Source organism: Lissotriton helveticus, chromosome 11, assembly GCF_964261635.1.
Source record: "Lissotriton helveticus chromosome 11, aLisHel1.1, whole genome shotgun sequence".
NCBI classification, from domain to species: Eukaryota; Metazoa; Chordata; class Amphibia; order Caudata; family Salamandridae; genus Lissotriton; species Lissotriton helveticus.
The window spans coordinates 1105439860-1105460014 of record NC_136072.1 but is presented as its reverse complement, the minus strand read 5'-3'; the positions used below and the strand labels follow the sequence as shown (position 1 = coordinate 1105460014).

General features: G+C 44.6%; 1 protein-coding gene across 8 annotated transcripts in view; it reads left to right on the top strand.

The window, feature by feature from the left end:
* Positions 1-20155, top strand: part of CABIN1 (calcineurin binding protein 1) — a 1271888-nt gene that overhangs the window by 60781 nt on the left and 1190952 nt on the right. For all 8 annotated transcript variants that reach the window (XM_078667788.1, XM_078667793.1, XM_078667787.1 and 5 more), the window contains 3 exons: positions 14851-14943; positions 15555-15668; positions 18582-18716. In XM_078667788.1, the coding sequence (XP_078523914.1) occupies positions 14851-14943; positions 15555-15668; positions 18582-18716 (342 nt within the window). The remainder of the gene's footprint in view (positions 1-14850; positions 14944-15554; positions 15669-18581; positions 18717-20155) is intronic.

The following is a 20155-nucleotide window of genomic DNA, read 5'->3' as shown; positions in this document are numbered from 1 at the left end:
CAGGCGTCCCTCCACAAAAACGGTATACGCCTGCAGGTGGAACAAATTTGGTGCACAGCAAAGGCTGTGGATCCACTTTCTGCCCCCCTTTCAGAGGTTCTCCTCTTCCTTCTTTCTCTTGTCCAGCAGGGCTCTGCTCTGGGCACTATCAAAGGCTATCTCTCAGCCATTTCAGCCTTCTTAAGGCTTCCTAATCAGCCTTCTCTTTTCAAGTCCCTTGTTGTAAATAGATTCTTGAAAGGCATCACACATGTTCCCTCCTGTTCCTTTCGTGATGCCTCAGTGGGACTTGAACCTTGTACTTACTTATCTGATGTGCGCTCCCTTTGAGCCACTTCATAATGGCCCTGTTCGTCTTCTGACTCTTAAAACTGCTTTCCTGGTTGCCATCACCTCTGCCAGAAGAGTGAGTGAGCTCCAGGCTATGTCTTCTAAGCCTCCTTTCCTCTCTGTCCATCCGGACAAAGTTGTTCTGAGGACTCGTCCTTCTTTCGTGCCCAAGGTGGTTACAGCCTTTCACATCGGGCAGTCCATCACCTTGCCCACCTTCTTTCCGCCTTCGCATCCCTCAAAAGAGGAAGAGAGGCTCCACCGCCTGGACCCAAAACGTGCGCTCTCTTTTTATCTAGATCGCACACGCCAGTTCCGGGTGGACGACCAGCTCTTTGTTGGTTACGTGGGCGCTAAGAAGGAACGGGCGGTGCACAAATGGACCATCTCTCGGTGGGTCGTTTTGTGCATCAAGGTCTGTTATTCCTTGGCGAAAAAGGAGCCTCCTGTGGGACTGCGTGCCCATTCCACTCGGGCCACGGCGGCTACTACTGCTCTGGGTCGGGGAGTCCCCTTGCAGGACATCTGTCAGGCATCTATGTGGGCCTCGCTGCACAAGTTCGCTAAGCACTACTGCCTGGACAGCCAAGTCCGGAGAGACGGCTTCTTTGGCCGTTCCGTTCTCCAGGACTTCCTGGTGTGATCTTGGTTCGCAGACCCACCACCGGGGTTGGTATTGCTGGGGTATCTATTCTAAGGTAAGGAATCTAACACTAACCTGTTTCTTTCAGATGCACAAGTTACTTACCTTCGGTAACGATATATCTGTAAGAAACAGTAGTTAGTGTTAGATTCCTTACCGCCCCACCCATCCTCCCCGTTCTGCGAACCGATAAGTAGAGTTAAGATATCACCCTTTGAGGGCCCTAGTTTAATGGCACCAGTGTCGGTTTCGTGCATGGCTCTGCGTTCCTGGCGCGAAAAGCTATGTACAGAACTGACGTCAGCGCGCGAGGGCGTCGTCTAAGTACTCCGACGTAATCCCGGCGATTGCGACGATGGAGGCGGAGCCGCAGACGACGCCTACCGATGCGCAAGGGTACTGCTGACGAAAACTTTCCGGATCAAGTCTGACGCCTGGGGATATTCTAAGGTAAGGAATCTAACATTAACTACTGTTTCTTACAGATATATCGTTACCGAAGGTAAGTAACTTGTGCATTAATAGTTGTTTCCTTTCTGTCTGTACCGTGGTGCAGGAACAGACTAGGTGCATCAGATCTGCCTGCTTGGACCCACAGAGTCAACAGGTAGCAGGGCGACTTCCACGTAGCCAGTGTGCCATAAGCTCTTTAACCGGTAATAGCCCCTGCCGGTATTTTAGAAACTTCTGCTTAATAAAAGCTGGGTAGCCAGTGGCAAAGTAATCTTGAAGAGCAACAGTTTTATAATTATATAATGTCATCCACCCATGTGCCCTTTTTGCTAATGTAGCTTTTCCTCTTTGGCAAATTGAAATCTGAGTGACTTCCTGACCAGACGCTGAGAGGTCTGTAGGTTGGTTGGAGTTTCCCAAAACACCACTCACCCGACGCATTGTTCACCCCACACTGCTTACCCTGAACTCACAAGGACACACTATCCAGTTGAACTGAAAAGAACACTGTGAACCCTGAAATCACAAGCACTCCTCTCATCCTGCACTCCTTCAGGCACCTCCTTACACTAAACCCTAATCAGTACAGGTCTTTCTCTATACACACAATACACTCTGCTCTCCTGGCACTTACACAGGGAAGTCCTGCAACTCATACACTTGGCTCACAATGCACTCACAAAGTCACATTCCCTCCCCCTCCCCGCCCCCTATCCTGCACTCATTCAGGGACACTGCTTACCCTTCACGTAAACGGGCTTACCTGGCATTCAGGCTGCAATCACACAGGCACACCACTCCTAATCTAATTTCCATAGCCTCTCCCTGACACCACACACATGTATTTTGCAGCTATAGTCAGTCAGTCAATACCACTTTATTTGATTAATAAAAATCATAAAAGTATACTTTAAAACACATCCATGAATAAAAAAATTTTTAAACTCCTATATACAATACAACATTTCTCAAAGGGAGACCAATTCATTTTAATTTAATACAAAACCAATAAAATGTATAATTCTATCATTCCTGTGTTTCTTAGTTTCTTGATCGGAGTGGCAGATACTAAAAAATGTGCAATAAAAAAAGATGTTCCGAGGGTTACCTAGTAATTGTAGTTACAGTAAGGCCAGTTTAACCTGAAAAAAACCTTTATCTTTTAACAGTGGGATTATGTACTTCTTTCTGATATCTGCATAACATGTACAAAAAAAGTAAAATGCACAGTATCCTGAATTGAATAACAATCACAGGTACAGAGAGCAGCGTTCTCTGGTTTGCACCACTCTACATAATCTCCCAAAATAAGATGGATCTGGTTAAAACAAAATTTTGTTAATAACCAACAATGGAATTGTTTTGGGACAATTTTTAAGTATGGTTGAATAGTTAAAGTTGTTACTAACAAATAGTGTACCCTAACCAGAGGTTGTTTTAATTCCACTGCCTCACGTTCCTGTTCTCTAAAATTCAGGAAGTTGGTTTTAACCCATTTTACATCTGCTTTTACTATTTCCTCCGGTACAAAAAAGATCTCAGGTCGTCCCAGTATCATAAACATTGTTTTAATATAGGACAGCCACTGTATCTCATTAGCTCTCTCTAGACTCACACAATCCTTTAAAATCTTATGATTAAGTGATAGCTCCGGATTCAGCCATGTTTTGATCCAACAGAGTAGGGGGCCATACTCATTAAATCAGAAACATATCCCATCCCTAGCTCCTGATGAATTGCAAAAGTTGCAGAGGATTGGGGAAGGGATAGGAGTGAACGGAAAAATGTGTTTTCTGCCTTCTGAATACAATCCATTTGTTTATGACCCCAGATTGCAGCACCATATGTCGCAATTGCTAGGCATTTAGCCTTATAGATAGATAGAATAGCTTCACATGGTTTACCACCTAAACGCTGAGCAAAACTAAGTAAGGCTGACGAAGATCTCCTTACGATACAGAAAAGGGGGTGGTGATGAACAGAGTGTCTGAATTAAGCAGACCACTCTTACCCAGTCCAAAGATCAGGGCTTGATCCATCACCGTTATTTATCTCACTGCCCCATCCCAGCTCAGAACCTGGCTATATGCAAATTAGTCTGTCCCTGGCCCAGTGCATCATGGGAACAGGGCAGACCAAACTACCAAGCCAATTCTTCACCAGAAAGGAGACAAGCTACCGGGGACCGGTTTCTGGCATTTCAGCCTCTTCGGCCCGGCTTGCTTGAATCCTGATGGAGCAGTGAGAAAGGGACTCATGTCTGAGTATACCCTGCCACACCTATAGTGGCCAAAAACGATACAGAAAAGGGGGTGGTGATGAACAGAGTGTCTGAATTAAGCAGACCACTCTTACCCAGTCCAAAGATCAGGGCTTGATCCATCACCGTTATTTATCTCACTGCCCAATCCCAGCTCAGAACCTGGCTATATGCAAATTAGTCTGTCCCTGGCCCAGTGCATCATGGGAACAGGGCAGACCAAACTACCAAGCCAATTCTTCACCAGAAAGGAGATAAGCTACCGGGGACCGGTTTCTGGCATTTCAGCCTCTTCGGCCCGGCTTGCTTGAATCCTGATGGAGCAGTGAGAAAGGGACTCATGTCTGAGTATACCCTGCCACACCTATAGTGGCCAAAAACGATACAGAAAAGGGGGTGGTGATGAACAGAGTGTCTGAATTAAGCAGACCACTCTTACCCAGTCCAAAGATCAGGGCTTGATCCATCACCGTTATTTATCTCACTGCCCCATCCCAGCTCAGAACCTGGCTATATGCAAATTAGTCTGTCCCTGGCCCAGTGCATCATGGGAACAGGGCAGACCAAACTACCAAGCCAATTCTTCACCAGAAAGGAGACAAGCTACCGGGGACCGGTTTCTGGCATTTCAGCCTCTTCGGCCCGGCTTGCTTGAATCCTGATGGAGCAGTGAGAAAGGGACTCATGTCTGAGTATACCCTGCCACACCTATAGTGGCCAAAAACGATACAGAAAAGGGGGTGGTGATGAACAGAGTGTCTGAATTAAGCAGACCACTCTTACCCAGTCCAAAGATCAGGGCTTGATCCATCACCGTTATTTATGTTCATCACCACCCCCTTTTCTGAATCATTTTGTCCACCATAAGCGTGGAAGGGTATACTCAGATGTGAGTCCCTTGCTCATTGCACCATCAGGTTCAAGCAAGCCGGGCCGACGACGCCTGAAATGGCAGAAACCGGTCCCCGGAAGCTTGTTTCCTTCCCAGTATAAGAATTGGCTTGGTAGTTTGGTTTGCCCTGTTCCCATCATGCACTGGGACAGGAACAGACTAATTTGCATATAGCCAAGTTCTGAGCTGGGATGGTGCAGTGAGCTAAAAAATGGTGATGGATCAAGCCCTGATCTTTGGACTGGGTAAGAGTGGTCTGCTTACTTCAGGCACTCTGTTCATCACCACCCCCTTTTCTGAATCGGAAGATCTCCTTACGGCATTTACTTTTGCCGTAGATTGGGGAGCCCAGGAACCTTTATCATCAAACAGGACCCCCAAATATGTGAATACCTTCACTCTTGTGACCTCTGACCCATTACAGTAAAGAGATCTCATATTATTCTTGTGCAGACCCAAGGACAACATGTGACTTATCGTTGTTCACCACCAAGTCCAGAGAATTCATAAATTCCCCGAACGAGTTCAATAGCTTTTGGAGTCCTAACGGGGTGCGTGCCAGTAACACTGCATCATCCGCGTATAGGAGTACCGGGATGGAGATATTTCCTATACGCGGGATGTCCGGGGTAGCTTTAGACAGGGTTTTGTCTATAGAATTTATATATAGGGTAAAAAGCAGAGGGGCCAGGATACACCCTTGGCGGACCCCTCTTCCAGATTGAAACCTTCTCGTACAATTACCCTCCTGCGTCATCCTAATAGATGCGTACAACTCCCTGTGCAGGTCAGCCAGATAATAAACCAGACAAGGATCAAGACCCAAATCAAGCAAGATATTCCACAGCCTTGACCTGTTCACCAGGTCAAAGGCTGTGGATAGATCCATAAAACCAAGGTAGATTGACCCTTTAGTTTCTACAGTGTATTTATTTATTAGCAGCTGTAAATTAAGACACTGGTCCACAGTGCTTTTGCCTGATCTAAATCCGTATTGCACATTCGTCAATATCTCCTTTTCTGCAACCCAATCCGAGATCTTAGCTAGGATTACTTTACCTAGGATTTTGACAGAGGAATCTATTAGCGATATGGGCCTATACATGTATTTTGCAGCTATAGAGCAGCAGCTGGGAGGGAGGGGGGCACTACACTCGACAGCTAGCTTACCTCTTTGCGCTGCCGAAGTCTGGTAAGCGGAGGGCAGTTACTAACTGGCAGGACCAGTAGTAATTTCAAAATGGAGAGTCAGTGAAAATAAAGTGTTCGAGGCATATGAGCTGCAGATTGTACATTTAGCAATAGATCGCCACCTGGTGTTGGGCTCGGATGATTGCAGGTTGTTGTTGTCTTCTTGGAAGAAGTCTTTGTAGTCACGAGATAGGTGACTCCTCCCTTGGACAATACTGCGCATGGTCATCGACTCCATCCTCAGATTGTTTTTTTTCAGCCACTGGGTTCGGATGAAAGTTTTCCGCTCCGGCTAGAAAAGACTTTTTCGGCATTTTCGAAGCGTTAAACTTTAGACAAACAACTTTCGACATCTAAGACACTTTTCGACATCACCAGCTACATCCCGGTGCATCGACGCGGGCCGTTGGGCCCATCCGCGCCGTACGGCCTACGCCTCATGGAAAGAACTCCATTCAAGAGATGCCCGGTATGTCGAGCAAAATTCCCTCATAGGGACCATCACGAGGTTTGCAACCTCTGTCTCTCGCCAGAATACGACGAGTCGACCTGCACAGCCTGTGCCTCCTTCCGATCGAAAAAGACCATTCGGGATCGGAGGGCCTGTCGACACGAGATGAGGAGATCAGCACCAGCACCGGAGGCCATCTTTGAAAAGGAGATCGGCGAACAGGACGTCTCCGAGGACGAGAACCCAATCGAAGATATCTCCGAGGACGAGGCTCCACTCGTCGCCGAGGAAGACTCGCCTGATCTCCAGATCATATCGGGAGCAGAGGACTCGGACGACTCGATTCCATCTCGACAACCTGTGAGTACCTCTGCCCCTACACCACAGACACTGCCCAAACCAAAGGCAACGGTCAGCACTCCGCCCATGGGGCCCAGTCAAGACCGAAATCTACCCTCAAAGCCCCGCCTTCCGGCTCGGCTCCGAGGAAAAAGACTACGCCTTCCGGTGCCTCCGCACCGAAAAAAGAACATATGCCAATTCCACCTCCTTCATTGGCACCGAAAAACCCTTCGACACCGAAGGACTCTTCGGCACCGAAGCTAACACACCCTTCGGCGCCCAAAGACTCTTCAGCACCCAAACCTAAGCAGGCATCGGTACCGAAACCAAAAACAGTAACGGAACCGAAAGCTTAGACTCTGAAACCATCTGGCTCCAAAAACAAAGACGGGAAGATAGACCCCGGCGCAACAGGACCAACAAAACCTGTCTCCACGCCGAAATCTTCGATAACGGTACCAAAGACCACAAGGCCTGATACACACAAGCCTAAGGAATCTTCGGAACCGAAGAAATTGCCACAGGACTCAAAAACTCCTCCTAAGGCAAAAAACGCTAAAGAACCACTATCGACACCGAAAAAATCGGCGCCGAATAGGACTATACAAGAGGAAGAACTATTTAGACCAGATCCAAAGCAGAAAAAGGTCTATATCAATCCAAAAACTGGACATGTGGAAGCAATTCCACACAAGAAAAGGCCAGCAGATACACCACTTCCAACTGTGTTTCCTGCCAAAAAGGATTGTGCAACATCTCCAATGCACCCTTCCTCTCCTTCACCTTCTTCCTCTCCTATCACTCCATATATTGAGCCTATAACTTCTCCTGCTATAACACTGCTTCAACAGGAAGTTCTAGCACTTCTACAAAAAGATGCTATTCAAGAGGTCCCCTTACAGGAACAAGGAACAGGAGTCTACTCCCTGTATTTCCTAATACCCAAAAAGGACGGGACATTAAGACCGATCCTCGACCTCCGGCCCCTAAACCACTACATTCAATCAGATAATTTTCACATGATCACTTTACAACAAGTGCTCCCATTACTACAACAGGGAGACTTTCTGACAACACTAGTCCTAAAGGACGCCTATTTTCATATTCCTATACATCCTGCGCACAGGAAGTATCTAAGATTTGTCATACAAGGACAACACTATCAGTTCAAAGTCCTTCCATTCGGGGTCACAACAGCACCGCGAGTGTTTACAAAGTGCTTAGCAGTAGTAGCAGCACATCTCAGGAGACAACAGATACATGTCTTCCCTTACCTGGACGACTGGCTCATAAAAGCAAGATCGTTCAACCAGTGTGTACAACACACCAAACAAACAATTCAAACATTACACGACTTAGGGTTTACGATAAACTACACCAAGTCGCACCTAGAGCCTTCGCACGTTCACCAATATCTAGGAGCTACTATAGACACATCATTAGCTCTAGCCTATCCCAGTCAAGCCAGGATTCAAAGCATTCAGAGCTTGGTCTCCCTTTTTCAATGCCAACACTCTCTTCAGGCCAGAGTGTTCATAAAACTAATAGGCATGATGGCATCTTGCATCTTCATAGTTCTTCATGCAAGACTGCAAATGCGCCCAGTACAAGAATGTCTAGCACAACAGTGGAATCAGGCTCAAGGTCAGCTCACAGACCTGGTGTTGGTAGACAGCCGTACATATCGCTCTATGCAATGGTGGAACACCAAAAAATTGACAAAGGGACGGCCGTTCCTAGAACCTGTTCCACAAATAGTGCTGACAACAGATGCACCCCTCACAGGATGGGGAGCCCATCTCCTGCACTATACCACTCAAGGCCAATGGAACAGCCAACACAAACTGCTCCACGTCAATCATTTGGAGCTGCTAGCGATTTACCTTGCACTCAAAACTTTTCAACTACAAGTACAAAACAAAGTTGTTCTAATCCGGACGGACAATATGACAGCTATGTATTACATACAAAAACAGGGGGGGGGGACACTCTCTGCAACTGTCCCAGCTTGCACAGAACATTTGGAGATGGGCCATCCCTCAAAACATACACCTGACTGTAGAACACCTTCCAGGAATTCACAATCAGATAGCAGATCTGTTGAGTCGTCAATCACAACAGATTCACGAATGGGAGTTGCACCCACAAGTTCTACAACCATTCTTCCAAATGTGGGGCACCCACACATAGATCTGTTTGCCACCCACGAAAACACAAAATGCCCAACCTTCGCCGCCAGCTTCCCACACCTGCGATCGAAGGGGAATGCAATATGGATGAATTGGTCAGGCAGATTTGCGTACGCTTTTCCGCCTCTCCCACTCATTCCACTAGTAGTATGCAAGCTCAGACAACAGTCCCTCAAACTGATACTAGTGGCCCCCACATGGGCACGCCAGCCGTGGTTCACCACACTACTAGATCTCTCACTGGTTCCACACCAGAAATTACGGCTCACGCCATCCCTGTTAACACAGAACCATGGAGAAATAAGGCACCCAGAACCAAGCCAGCTGAATTTGGCGATCTGGCTCCTGAGGTCTTAGTTTGGCTACTTAAATTTACCACCAGAATGTATGAACATAATTAAAGAAGCTACACCCTAACAAAGTGGTCTTAGACCTAATCCAAACTTCCTGCCAAAGGTGATTACTCCTTTTCACCTTAACCAATCAGTAGAGTTACCAGTGTTTTTCCAAAAAACAGACTCTGTTGCAGAAAGGGCTCTATACACCCTAGATGTTAGAAGAGCTCTTTTATACTACACAGACAGGACTAAATCCTTCAGAAAGACAAACCAACTATTTATATCCTTCTGTTCCCCACACAAAGGCAATCCCATATCTAAAGGAGGAATTGCCAGATGGATTGTGAAGTGTATTCAAATATGCTATCAAAAGGCAAAACGTACACTAACAGTTCCTCCTAGAGCGCACCCCACTCGCAAACTAGGAGCCTCTATGGCTTTCTTAGGAAACATACCACTAGAGGACATATGTAAGGCAGCAACATGGTCTATCATACACTCCTTCACTAAACACTATTGTGTTGACGTGCACGTCAAGCAGCAAGCTGCAGTAGGCCATGTTGTCCTTAAAACACTATTTCCGTATGCTGCAACGGATACAAGCGACCACCGCTAGGGGAAACACTGCTGCACAATCGTTGCTAAATGTACAATCTGCAGCTCATATGGCTCGAACGGAATATGCTACTTACCAGTATGCATCTGTTCTTGGCATGTAGAGCTGCAGAGTTGTACATGCCCTCCCGCCTCCCTGGGACTTGTATCCGTTCCAGTACTCATCTTACTTAGATGCACACCCATGGACATCCTTTCTCTTTACTTCTACTAACTCCATCATTTCCCATCATGGCGAAAAACAATCTGAGGATGGAGTCGATGACCATGCGCAGTATTGTCCAAGGGTGGAGTCACTAATCTCGTGACTACAAAGACTTCTTCCAAGAAGTCAACAACAACCTGCAATCATCCGAGCCCCACACCAGGTGGCGATCTATTGCTAAATGTACAACTCTGCAGCTCTACATGCCAAGAACAGATGCATACTGGTAAGTAGCATATTCCATTTACCCAAGATCACATACTTTGATCAAGCAGGAATCTGGAATTTAGCCCCAATTTATTTATTCATTTTTGGTTTCACGTTGTGCAATTCAACAACTAGATGGGTATCGCTTTCTGAGCCCAAAGGTTAATGCTTTGTCCTTCAGCCTTGGAGGATCAGATTAGAGCATGGGTGACTAGCAGAATGGTGTTGTGATAGGAGACCATACATCATGACATTTACCTGCAGATTCCATTTTTAGTAGGACATAACTATGAACTGTCACATAAATAGAATGCAGCAGAAATGACACAAAAAACCATGTAGTGTGCTGCAGAATTTCCATTTCTGTGCTGCAATATTCTGGAGGTCAGGTTTGATCTGTACTTAAAGGCTTCCTTACCAAAGGACATCCTTTTCCCATATTGTCCAAAATGCCTCTGCCTGGTTTTCCAAACACTTTCTTAAATTGAATACCTTGAAACATAGTTATTTTGCTATCCTTCTCCTAATCACATTCTGTTTCAATCCTGACTTGGCTCCCTTGACCTGCTTGAAAGTAACCCGTTGATTACTGAATGCTCTCTGCACCTTGGTATTATATTGGACAAAAACCTTGATATCCGTATACATATCCATGCTCAAGCAAAAGGTTCCCAGCACCAACTCAGACTGTTTTTCTGGATAACATTTCCAACCCTGAATCTGATTTCAAACCAGTAGTTTAATTATTAATCCCCTGTTGTTTGTACTGTAACAACTTTTTTTCCAGTAACTATAAAGGTATCTCTAGATTCGCAGCAAGATTCGCATGGAGAACAAATCACTGGGACCATATTTTCTCAGTCATTTTCACACTCCTTGAAATTTACCCTTCCAATCCAGCAGCATATTAAAGCTGGCCCATTGTTCACAAACATCTCAGTTCAGGCACCCTAAATTACCAGGCCAGAACATAATACTTTGTAGAAGTCTTGGGTCTTACTGAAGTTCTGAAACTCTTCTAGAAAGGCCTATCGTGTAGAAATTACGAACACATTCATAATCCTTATCAGGGGGTGATTATAGACTCTTGAATGAAATTACATCCGAGATCCTTAGAAACCTTTACAACTTATGTTTAGAAAGATTTGAGGTGCCTACCATTCTATTTTATTTTAACATTTTGATAGAGGGTTAAATATGTTTAAGAGATATATTCGAAAAGAGAGATACTTGAGAAAAAGAAGAAATAATCATAACAAGCACTATAGCTTATTAAGCTACATTTTCAATAAAATTAAAATTAGGTCCTGCAACACACATAATAATTCAAAAATTGTCTATAATTACACACAAATCATAATAACAGCCATTTTTACTCCCAAGAATTGCCAAATTCGACAACATTTTTGCAATGCACGTATATAGCTTTTTTTAGCTAGTGCTCTTTCTCTTTCATAAATTTCTTTCATAAATACCAGCCAATCAAAGAAAGTAGGAGGATTCGGTGAGATCCACTCTCTCGCAATGCACAAACGAGCAGCTACTAACACAACAGATAAAAAACTCCTGATATCAAGATTCTCACACACTTTTAACCCCAACATGATCTCTTTCGCAGTAAAGGATAAGCTGAATCATACGCGATGACCAACATATTGTATGACCTTTTCCCAAAAGCCCCGTAACATAGAACAGGTATAAAACATATGAAGAATATCAGCACCCCTTAGATCACACTTGTCTTATCAATCCCTCCTCGAAGAGATCCCTGCGCTGGTAGTTGCCATTTACAGATCTTCTCAGGAGTATAATATAGCATACAGATAGTTCAAAATTGCTGCAACTTTATATTGACAATGTATGGAAATTATTTAAAGTCTCAAATGCCAGCACAATCTGAGACAACCGTAGTTATACCAAGCACCTGACTCCATTTATTCGCTATCTAACAAGTAAAAAAAAAAGAAAAAGAGGTGCCTACCATTCTTATGTTACTTTCAGATGGAACATTAGATCTGAGCGCCGCCTTTGACACCGTTTCTCACCAGACCCTTCTGCAACGTCTGGAGGAAGCAGGCGTCGCCGGCCCCGCACTCCAGTGGTTCCGTTCTTTCCTTGCCAACCGATCTTTTTGCGTGGCCGTTCCGCCCCATCAGTCCAAATTCTATCCCCTGGATCTTGGGGTCCCTCAGGGCTTCTCGCTGAGTCCCACGTTATTCAACCTTTACGTGAGACCGCTGGCCGAGGTCGTCAAGCACTGGGGTATGACCATGGTGTCATATGCTGACGACACTCAGTTAGCGGTCACGCTCAGCGGGGATGCTGATGTGGATGCTCCTAGATTCCAGAACGGACTTCGGGCGGTTGCCAGCTGGAGGACCTCCAACTGTCTCCAGTTGAACGCAAAAAAGACAGAAATTATGATCTTTGGCAAGCAAACGGAACTCTGGGGTGATAGGTGGTGGCCTTCGGACTTAGGTCCCACGCCAACGCCTGTCCTGGAGCTAAAAAATCTTGGGGTGTGGCTGGATCCTACCCTCACCTTTGTCTGCCATACAAAGCGCACGGCGGCCTGCTGCTTTGGTATCCTGCGCGGCCTACGTCCTGTACTAAAATTCTTTGATGCGACGACCAGGCAACTCGTGCTGCAGGCAACGGTGATTTCTCGACTCGATTATGCCAGCTCCCTTCTAGTAGGGCTGAATCGGGCTGAAATCACCCGCCTTCAGCGCGTACAGAATACAGCGGCTAGAGCAGTTGTGGGTTTACCCAGATTCTGCTCCACTACTAACACCCTGCGTTCTCTGCATTGGCTGCCGATTGCGCAAAGGATCCAGTTCAAAGTACTTTGTGTGGCTTACAAGATCCTTAAGGGCTCTCCTGCTTTGATTCTTTCAAATCTCTTGTCCCTTTATGTCCCGGTCCGTTCTTTAAGATCATCGGACCTTGTACTTGCAGTCGTTCCCCGTTTCAAGCGCAGCCGTGCTGGTGGCCGCTCATTTCAAGTACGTGCCGCGGTTTTGTGGAATTCTCTCCCCTTAGAGATACGTGCCCTTGGTGATCTGCTCTCTTTCCGAAGAGCTGTCAAGACTTTCCTGTTTTCTTAATTCATCTTTTTTATTCTTTACAGTTGTGTTGTGTTGTCACCTTGAGCATCTGTGCGCGTAATAAATGACCCTAACATAACATAACATAACATAACATTACATAACATGTTTTTCTCTTCACTCTTGATACAATTGTGCAATTTGTATTATTATTATCTCTCTATGTCACTCTTGTTTGGTGTATCACTATATTTTCCACAGTTTGTCTTTTGTTATTTTTCACGGATACCACTGTTTCTTTTGTAAAGGGCTGTGGCACCCTTTCGGTGTGGTTTACACAATGTAAAATTGCTATTACATATAAGGGCATCTTACTGCCCTCTTGGTTACCACAGTATGTATACAACCATCATTCAGTGCTGCCATGACTAAGGCTTGCTTATTTGAAGAGCTCAGTTTCTTTCAGGATTTAGATCATTGCATACTTGAGCCAGCCAAACTCTTGCATCTACACATCCCACATCAATCTCAAGAGTCTTACCCACTAAAGTGTGATACCAGGCTGTAGAACATACTTCTCCACACATGCACCATGGGGCAGTTCTTCTCAAAGTGTTTGCTGCTTAAAATGCTCTTTTGTTAGTATTAGTTTCAGTTGTTCAATTTTGGGACACCTTTAGGTGATAAGTTGGTAATAACATTCTATACTTAAATGCTGAAAGAGACCTATCTGGAATCAAATGCTAGATTTTAGAGTTTATTAAATTAGCCTTCAGACTTCTTTTGGATGAATGAGCTTTCAACATTTTTTTCTTCAATGTTTCTGGCCCCTTAGCTAGGTAGTGCTTGATTTTCATTCTCTGCGTGCAAATGCCCTGCCTAAACACGGAGTGTGCTTTTTTCCCCTTGACGATCAGGGTTTTTCCCTGTGGGCTGTGGGGTGCTTTGAATGCCTAACAAATACGAAAGCATGGCTTTCAAAGTGCCAACCGCCTAGTGTTCTTTAGAGTGGGCAAGATTTTTTCACTGTAGTCTGTCAACTGTTGGACTTTATGGACCTCTGGTGACCCGCAGTTTCTTCCATTGTTAGTAGTAAATCTCCCTCACGCTGGCACCTTCATCAGAAGTTGCAATTTGAGTGTTTGCCAATAGTATTTGTGTAGAGCAGATTTCAAAGTTTCTAATGCCTAGTGTTCCTTAGTACTCTGGGTGCGAACGCTTCTGACCTTTGGCTGTCAACTGTTTTGAGTGTTTGAATCCAGGCCTCCATGGCCCTGCAGTCATGGGCACCTACCACCCATGTTAACAGTAAGTCGATCTGACTCCCCACCCTTTACCAGAGTGCTCCATGCAGATACTGTTTGCAAATACACAAAATTGCAGTGAATTCTAGACGGTGTGCATTTCAATACAAAAAGCTTAGAAAAAAAGAATATATACCTAGAGACCACTAATGGAGTTACCGTGAGCTGCTAGAGGCAAAAGGAAGTAAGGTTAATTCAGCAGGGCTTCATGTTACAGGAGCTTCAAAAGACAATATAATTTCCATTTTGTTTGTGGGTTATTAAAATAGCCAATAGTGCTACAGTACGCTGCGTTGCTTTGTCTGAATGACTATCTTTTGTTATAAAAGTCAGGTATGGTAAAAGGCAGAGTGGTGTGATAGTTTTGCTTTCCTCATTTCTAGATTCGAATTGCAGCATTAAATGCCACCTCCACAGCAGGGGATGACCATGAGGACACCTTCAAAAGTCACAAAACACAAACAAAGGAGGCCCAGGTAAGTCAAATCAAAACCGTGACCGTGGGTTGACACTCTGAGTTGTCGAACATAAAATAGCATTGGCTCAACAACTTAAACAATATCTGATTTCACTAATTATAGTTTAAAACTTTAATGCACAGCACCCTACTCCAAAATATTAGCTGTTTTGTGTTCAGCTATTTTTAAGGTGTAGCTTTAGCCAACACATTTTGTTTCCCCTAATAAAATCCTTTACCTTCAATCTGCCCCCTTCATTCATTAGGCTTTTGTGGTGTGATTCACATTTTGTTTCCACCCACCATACATACAGCATTTGCGAGTGGGTCAGCCCACTTTAGCCATTTGTTTCTTTCTGTGTCTGTGATGGCATACAGAGGCATCTATTTTGGATTGGTGTAGGTAATAAATGTTTTAAATATAAATTTCAAAAGAAAACTAGTATGATCAATGGCAGTAGATCTAATGCTAATGTTAGGACGATTGGCTTTGCCATTGCTTGTTTAGTGTGTGATCTAATGGTGGCAGCTGGGGTTAATAGTGTTTTCTGTGAATGATGGCGGGGCATGCATGATAGCAACTGTATATGTTGTTCAGAGAATGACTAAGAGGGGCTTCTTTCACTGCAGGAAGCTGAAGCATTTGCTCTCTACCATAAAGCCTTAGACCTTCAAAAACATGACTGCTTTGATGAGTCCTCCCGTGCGTACCATGAGTTGCTGGATACTCGCCTACTGCAGGAGGTAAGTGATTGACATAACTCTTAGTCCTCCATCATTACTCACGGACCACCCCATATTTAAGGATCCAAATAAATAGCATCAGTTTAAATAGGACATAAACCTAACATTCAAAACGCATTCTCTAGAAATATGTAGACTTTCTTTGCATGCTTTGAGTTGTGTGATGTTAGAACACCGCATTGTAAGAGAAACTTAAAAGAGCACTCCGGAGGTGCTCCATGGTTACATTTTATGAATAGTGCTTCTAGGAGGAGATTAGGTAGAGAACCCACAAATAGTAGTGCGATTCAAAAATACATGGATTAGAGAGAGTAGGGAATTAGTGTGAAATCCATGCCAGTACAGCAGAAAAGTAAAGTCTGGGCTCGCAGAGTATGTAAGTAAATGGCGAGAATTGTAGGGCCTCATTTATATGTTGCTGGTATATATACTCTGTTGGAACGGCGACGTAGTATACATACCGCCAACATAATGGTCCCCTTTGCCAATTTCGATGTGGGCAGACCATAGGTTTTGCTACGGCAGTGACTACTCTGTCACCGTCATAGCCCGGCAGAGTAAGGGGTGTCGGAGGATTGGCTAGATGTCAACATACCCATTCGGGATGGGTGGACATAAAGCCATTTTTTTACTGTCCGTCACCACCAGGCAAACCACAATGGGAGAGGACTCCCATGGTGAGGGGGGCATTCATTCTTTTATTTTCAAAAAGACAATCCAGATTGAGAATTTTCTTTTTGAAAATAAAAAAAAAGAAAATTGTTTGGTGCAGGGCTGTGTCATGTTGATGCAGCCCTGTACCAAACAGCAAAATGCATTGGCAGGAACCGCTGTGATGACAGATCATGCCAATGCATTATAAATGACTTCCTGCTTGGTGGTCATTTTTAAATTTGGCCTGACTTTCTTTATGTATAAAACTTTGAAGGGAAAATAGCCAAATACGGTTATTCATGAGATGCAATGTCATATGAAGTCTGCATGACCTCCTTAGAGTCTTGTGTGTTGTCTTATATAACCATTTCAAACATGCAAGATGAGAGATAGTAACATTTAATACTTGTCTGACCTAGGAATCTGGTGACTGCGAATGTTTGAACAGTTGTATGGAAAAGAACAATGAGATGAAAAACCCTTTCTAGATGCATCATAAAAATGACCTGATGGAGACAAAGCACTGCAATATCCAATTCCTACACTGTTTGTGAACAAATATTAATCTCATTTGTGTGCAGTCATCTTCGTTTATTTGTTGCATTTTTATATTCCCATTGTTACATTTCTGCTGGGAATAGCATAATATAATAGAACTGCAAGTAACATTTTGTGACTATTTACAGGTGATAAACTGAATTCATTAAAGTTTTGATGTCTGCTCCGCCTTTATTTTACTATTTGTACTTGTCTCATGACAGGTGCTCGTGGCTATGTACAGAGCTCCTGGGTTACCCCATACTTTGTTTGCAGCTAGCGCTAATCAAAAACTCAGCATTTCTTGCGTAGTGAGGTAGGGAGGGTTCTATAACTGTCGATATGCTTGGTTTCTGATTTATCCTAGGGACTGATGTGTGGAAAAACAATGCTTATTTTTTCTTTAAGAAACAAAGGTGAGTGTGTTTCTTTGTTTGCGTTTATAGGTTAAAAGATCTGTAACGATACTTCAGTATACATGTAGAGGCATTTGTAGAGCATGAACCTAGCAAGACATCAATAGAGCATTGCACACGATTCAGAGAGTTGATGCTGTTCTGATGTTCACATGGATGTTCCATATTCTAGGTGTGTAAATGGATAAGGTGGCACAGTCCGTATATTCCGGGATGCAGTTTCTGGGGGCTTGCATGTGACACAGCCAGTCTGGAAGACAACGCCTGATTAAATGGGAAGCTAGTGTTTTTCCTTCATGATTGTGGTGACGTGCCGTGTCTTGTATGATGCTTTGCAGTATGGAGGAATGCGGGCTGACAATGTAAAGTTTGTGAGACTCATCATCCAGGTGCACTAAGGCACGGGCATTAGTTCTGCAGGTGGAATTCAAAAATAATCATTTTACTTTCTTCAAGAGGTTACATTGATGTTAGGCTTTCTTTGTTTTTTTATATTGTGGGGGGAGGGTCTTGAGGGTAAAGCCTTTGCACCCCTTTGGTGGTGTTGGTGGTAAAGCCAAGAGATTTGCTGTTGGGCATCAGCTGGTGGGTGAAGCCCTCTGGGTTCATCCTGGAGAGATGGTCTTCAATCTGTGATTGTTTGTTCTAGTTCCCAAAAAGGATCAATTCTTCTTTGGTTGGCTTGAGTTATGGTAGGTGCTTAACATCCTGATATGAATTGGAGCAATTCGGTATTTGAGTAGCTGAATGCCTCTAGAGGTTTTCATTTAGAGCTGCTTGTTATCTCGCATACTAGGAGATCGTGATTGAGCAGTCAGTGAATAGCATTCCAAGACGTTCTGCGTAGAGGTTGAAGATCGTGGGTGACAAAATGGAGCTTATGTGGTATTCTGTAGTATGAACTAGTGACTGGATTGCTGAGGCTCCTGTCTTGGTGAACTGATGAAGATTGGTGCAATGGGATGTGAGTCACTGAAGGCCCATATCTGGAAAAACATGTGAGTTTCCAGCATGTGGTACAGTGCTTGGTGACTGACTGTGTCAAAGGCTGTGCAGAGGTTGAGAAGGATTAAGAGGTAAGGGTCATTCTTGTTGATCAGGAGTGCAGCATTGACTTTCTGAAGTTAGTGGTCTTTGTGTTGTTGTGTGGTCGGAAGCCAGATTGATAGCACTGGAAAAGAGACTGCATCAAAAGGTCACAGTCCCTTGCTGGTCTGAGGTTTGATTCATTCACAGTTCCTTGCCATTCTAAGCTTTGATTCATGATTGAGGGTATCCTGCCTTATTCTCAAACTGTCGTTTTCAGGCTGTTCCATCCACAGATGAACGAGAAGGACTGAAACACCCCGGTTTAATGCTAAAGTACTCGACCTACAAAAATCTGGCCCAACTAGCAGCTCAACGTGATGATCTTGAGACTGCTATGGAGTACTACCTGGAGGTAAGGGGTTCATAGTAACTGTAGTTTGACTCTTAGAAGCTATATAACACTATTCCAAGGAAGAAATCATTTAGCAAATGAGTTTTAAAATGTTTTAATCTGGGGAGGTATAATCAATATTTCTCATCTATAATGACTGAAACATAAGCAAACTTTAGTCATTGGTAAAAATTATTGGGAAATTGGAAATTTGTAATACTGTAGGGATAATGGCTGCTTCAGTTTGGGTGACAAACTGTTCATGTCAGCCGCCCCTACCTCGGTAGTGCAGTTGCCGTGAATGGTTCGGTAGCAGCACTGTTAAAAACATCCTTCTAGTTGCAGACACCAGAAGGATTTTGTTTAAATCATTTACTGAGGTTTTTTTGGGTTAATGTGATGCACAGCGGATGTGAGAGTCCTGAGGTGGAAGCCGGGACTGATTGTGTGAGCAAGCAGTAGAGCCGCATTTTAAAGCGTATTTGTGATATTGTGTTTTTTGCTTTTTAACTGACCCACTGATCATTCTGGGCATCTTTTTAAAAATCTACTCACTGTCCTTTGCTCCTTCGATCCTGCTCGCCCCATTGCAGCCGATTAGGCGCTGCCGGGGTCTAGAGCTGAAGCCACCATCTTAGGTGAAGCAGGTGAGCGGTACAGTGCTCGGCCCCTCCCACCTTTACGTCTATAAAATGACTCTCCTTACTAGGAAGCGCAGCGGACGAGCGCAGCGGGCGCGTCAAAGACGCGCCAAAGTCAAGCCCGTCTGCGCCCGTCCGCGACCATCCAGGACTAGGGGCAGACCATGCTACACGTCTTACCCATTATTCCAGAGCACAGCTACTGGAATATAATACAGGCCAAGGGCATATGCCGAAGGATACACAGGCCAGGAGATACGGTATCTTGACTGAGGGTCTCTCATCTGTAGTCCCTGCAAACTGCCAGGCCAATTTTGGTCTGCACTCCCACTCACTTGCTATCCTTTACTTAAACACTCGCTCCCTGGTGAAACACCAGATGGATATCTTCCTTTTGTTGGATATGGAGAAACCGGATATTCTCCTACTTACAGAGACCTGGCTGACCCCCGATTCCGCCCCTGATATTATAGCAGCCCTCCCACCTAGCTACTATATCATCCACGCAGACCGGGACACGGGGAAAGTGGGCGGGGGGGTAGTGGCAGTTATCCGCACAAGTTTGGAAGTTACCACTCTGACCTGCCTAACGTTACCAAACACGGACAATTTAGTGTTAAAGATTGATTCCTCCCATACGACGATGGCATGTGTCCTCTTGTATAAACCTCCTAACTCAATGCCAACGTTCCCTCTGGCACTGAGTGATCAAGTTGCTAACTTAGCTCTGGACCGCGCCAGGATCCTCTTAGTAGTTGACCTAAACTATTGGTTCAACGACCCTATGGAAAGCGCTCAATCGGGCGAATTGACTGAACT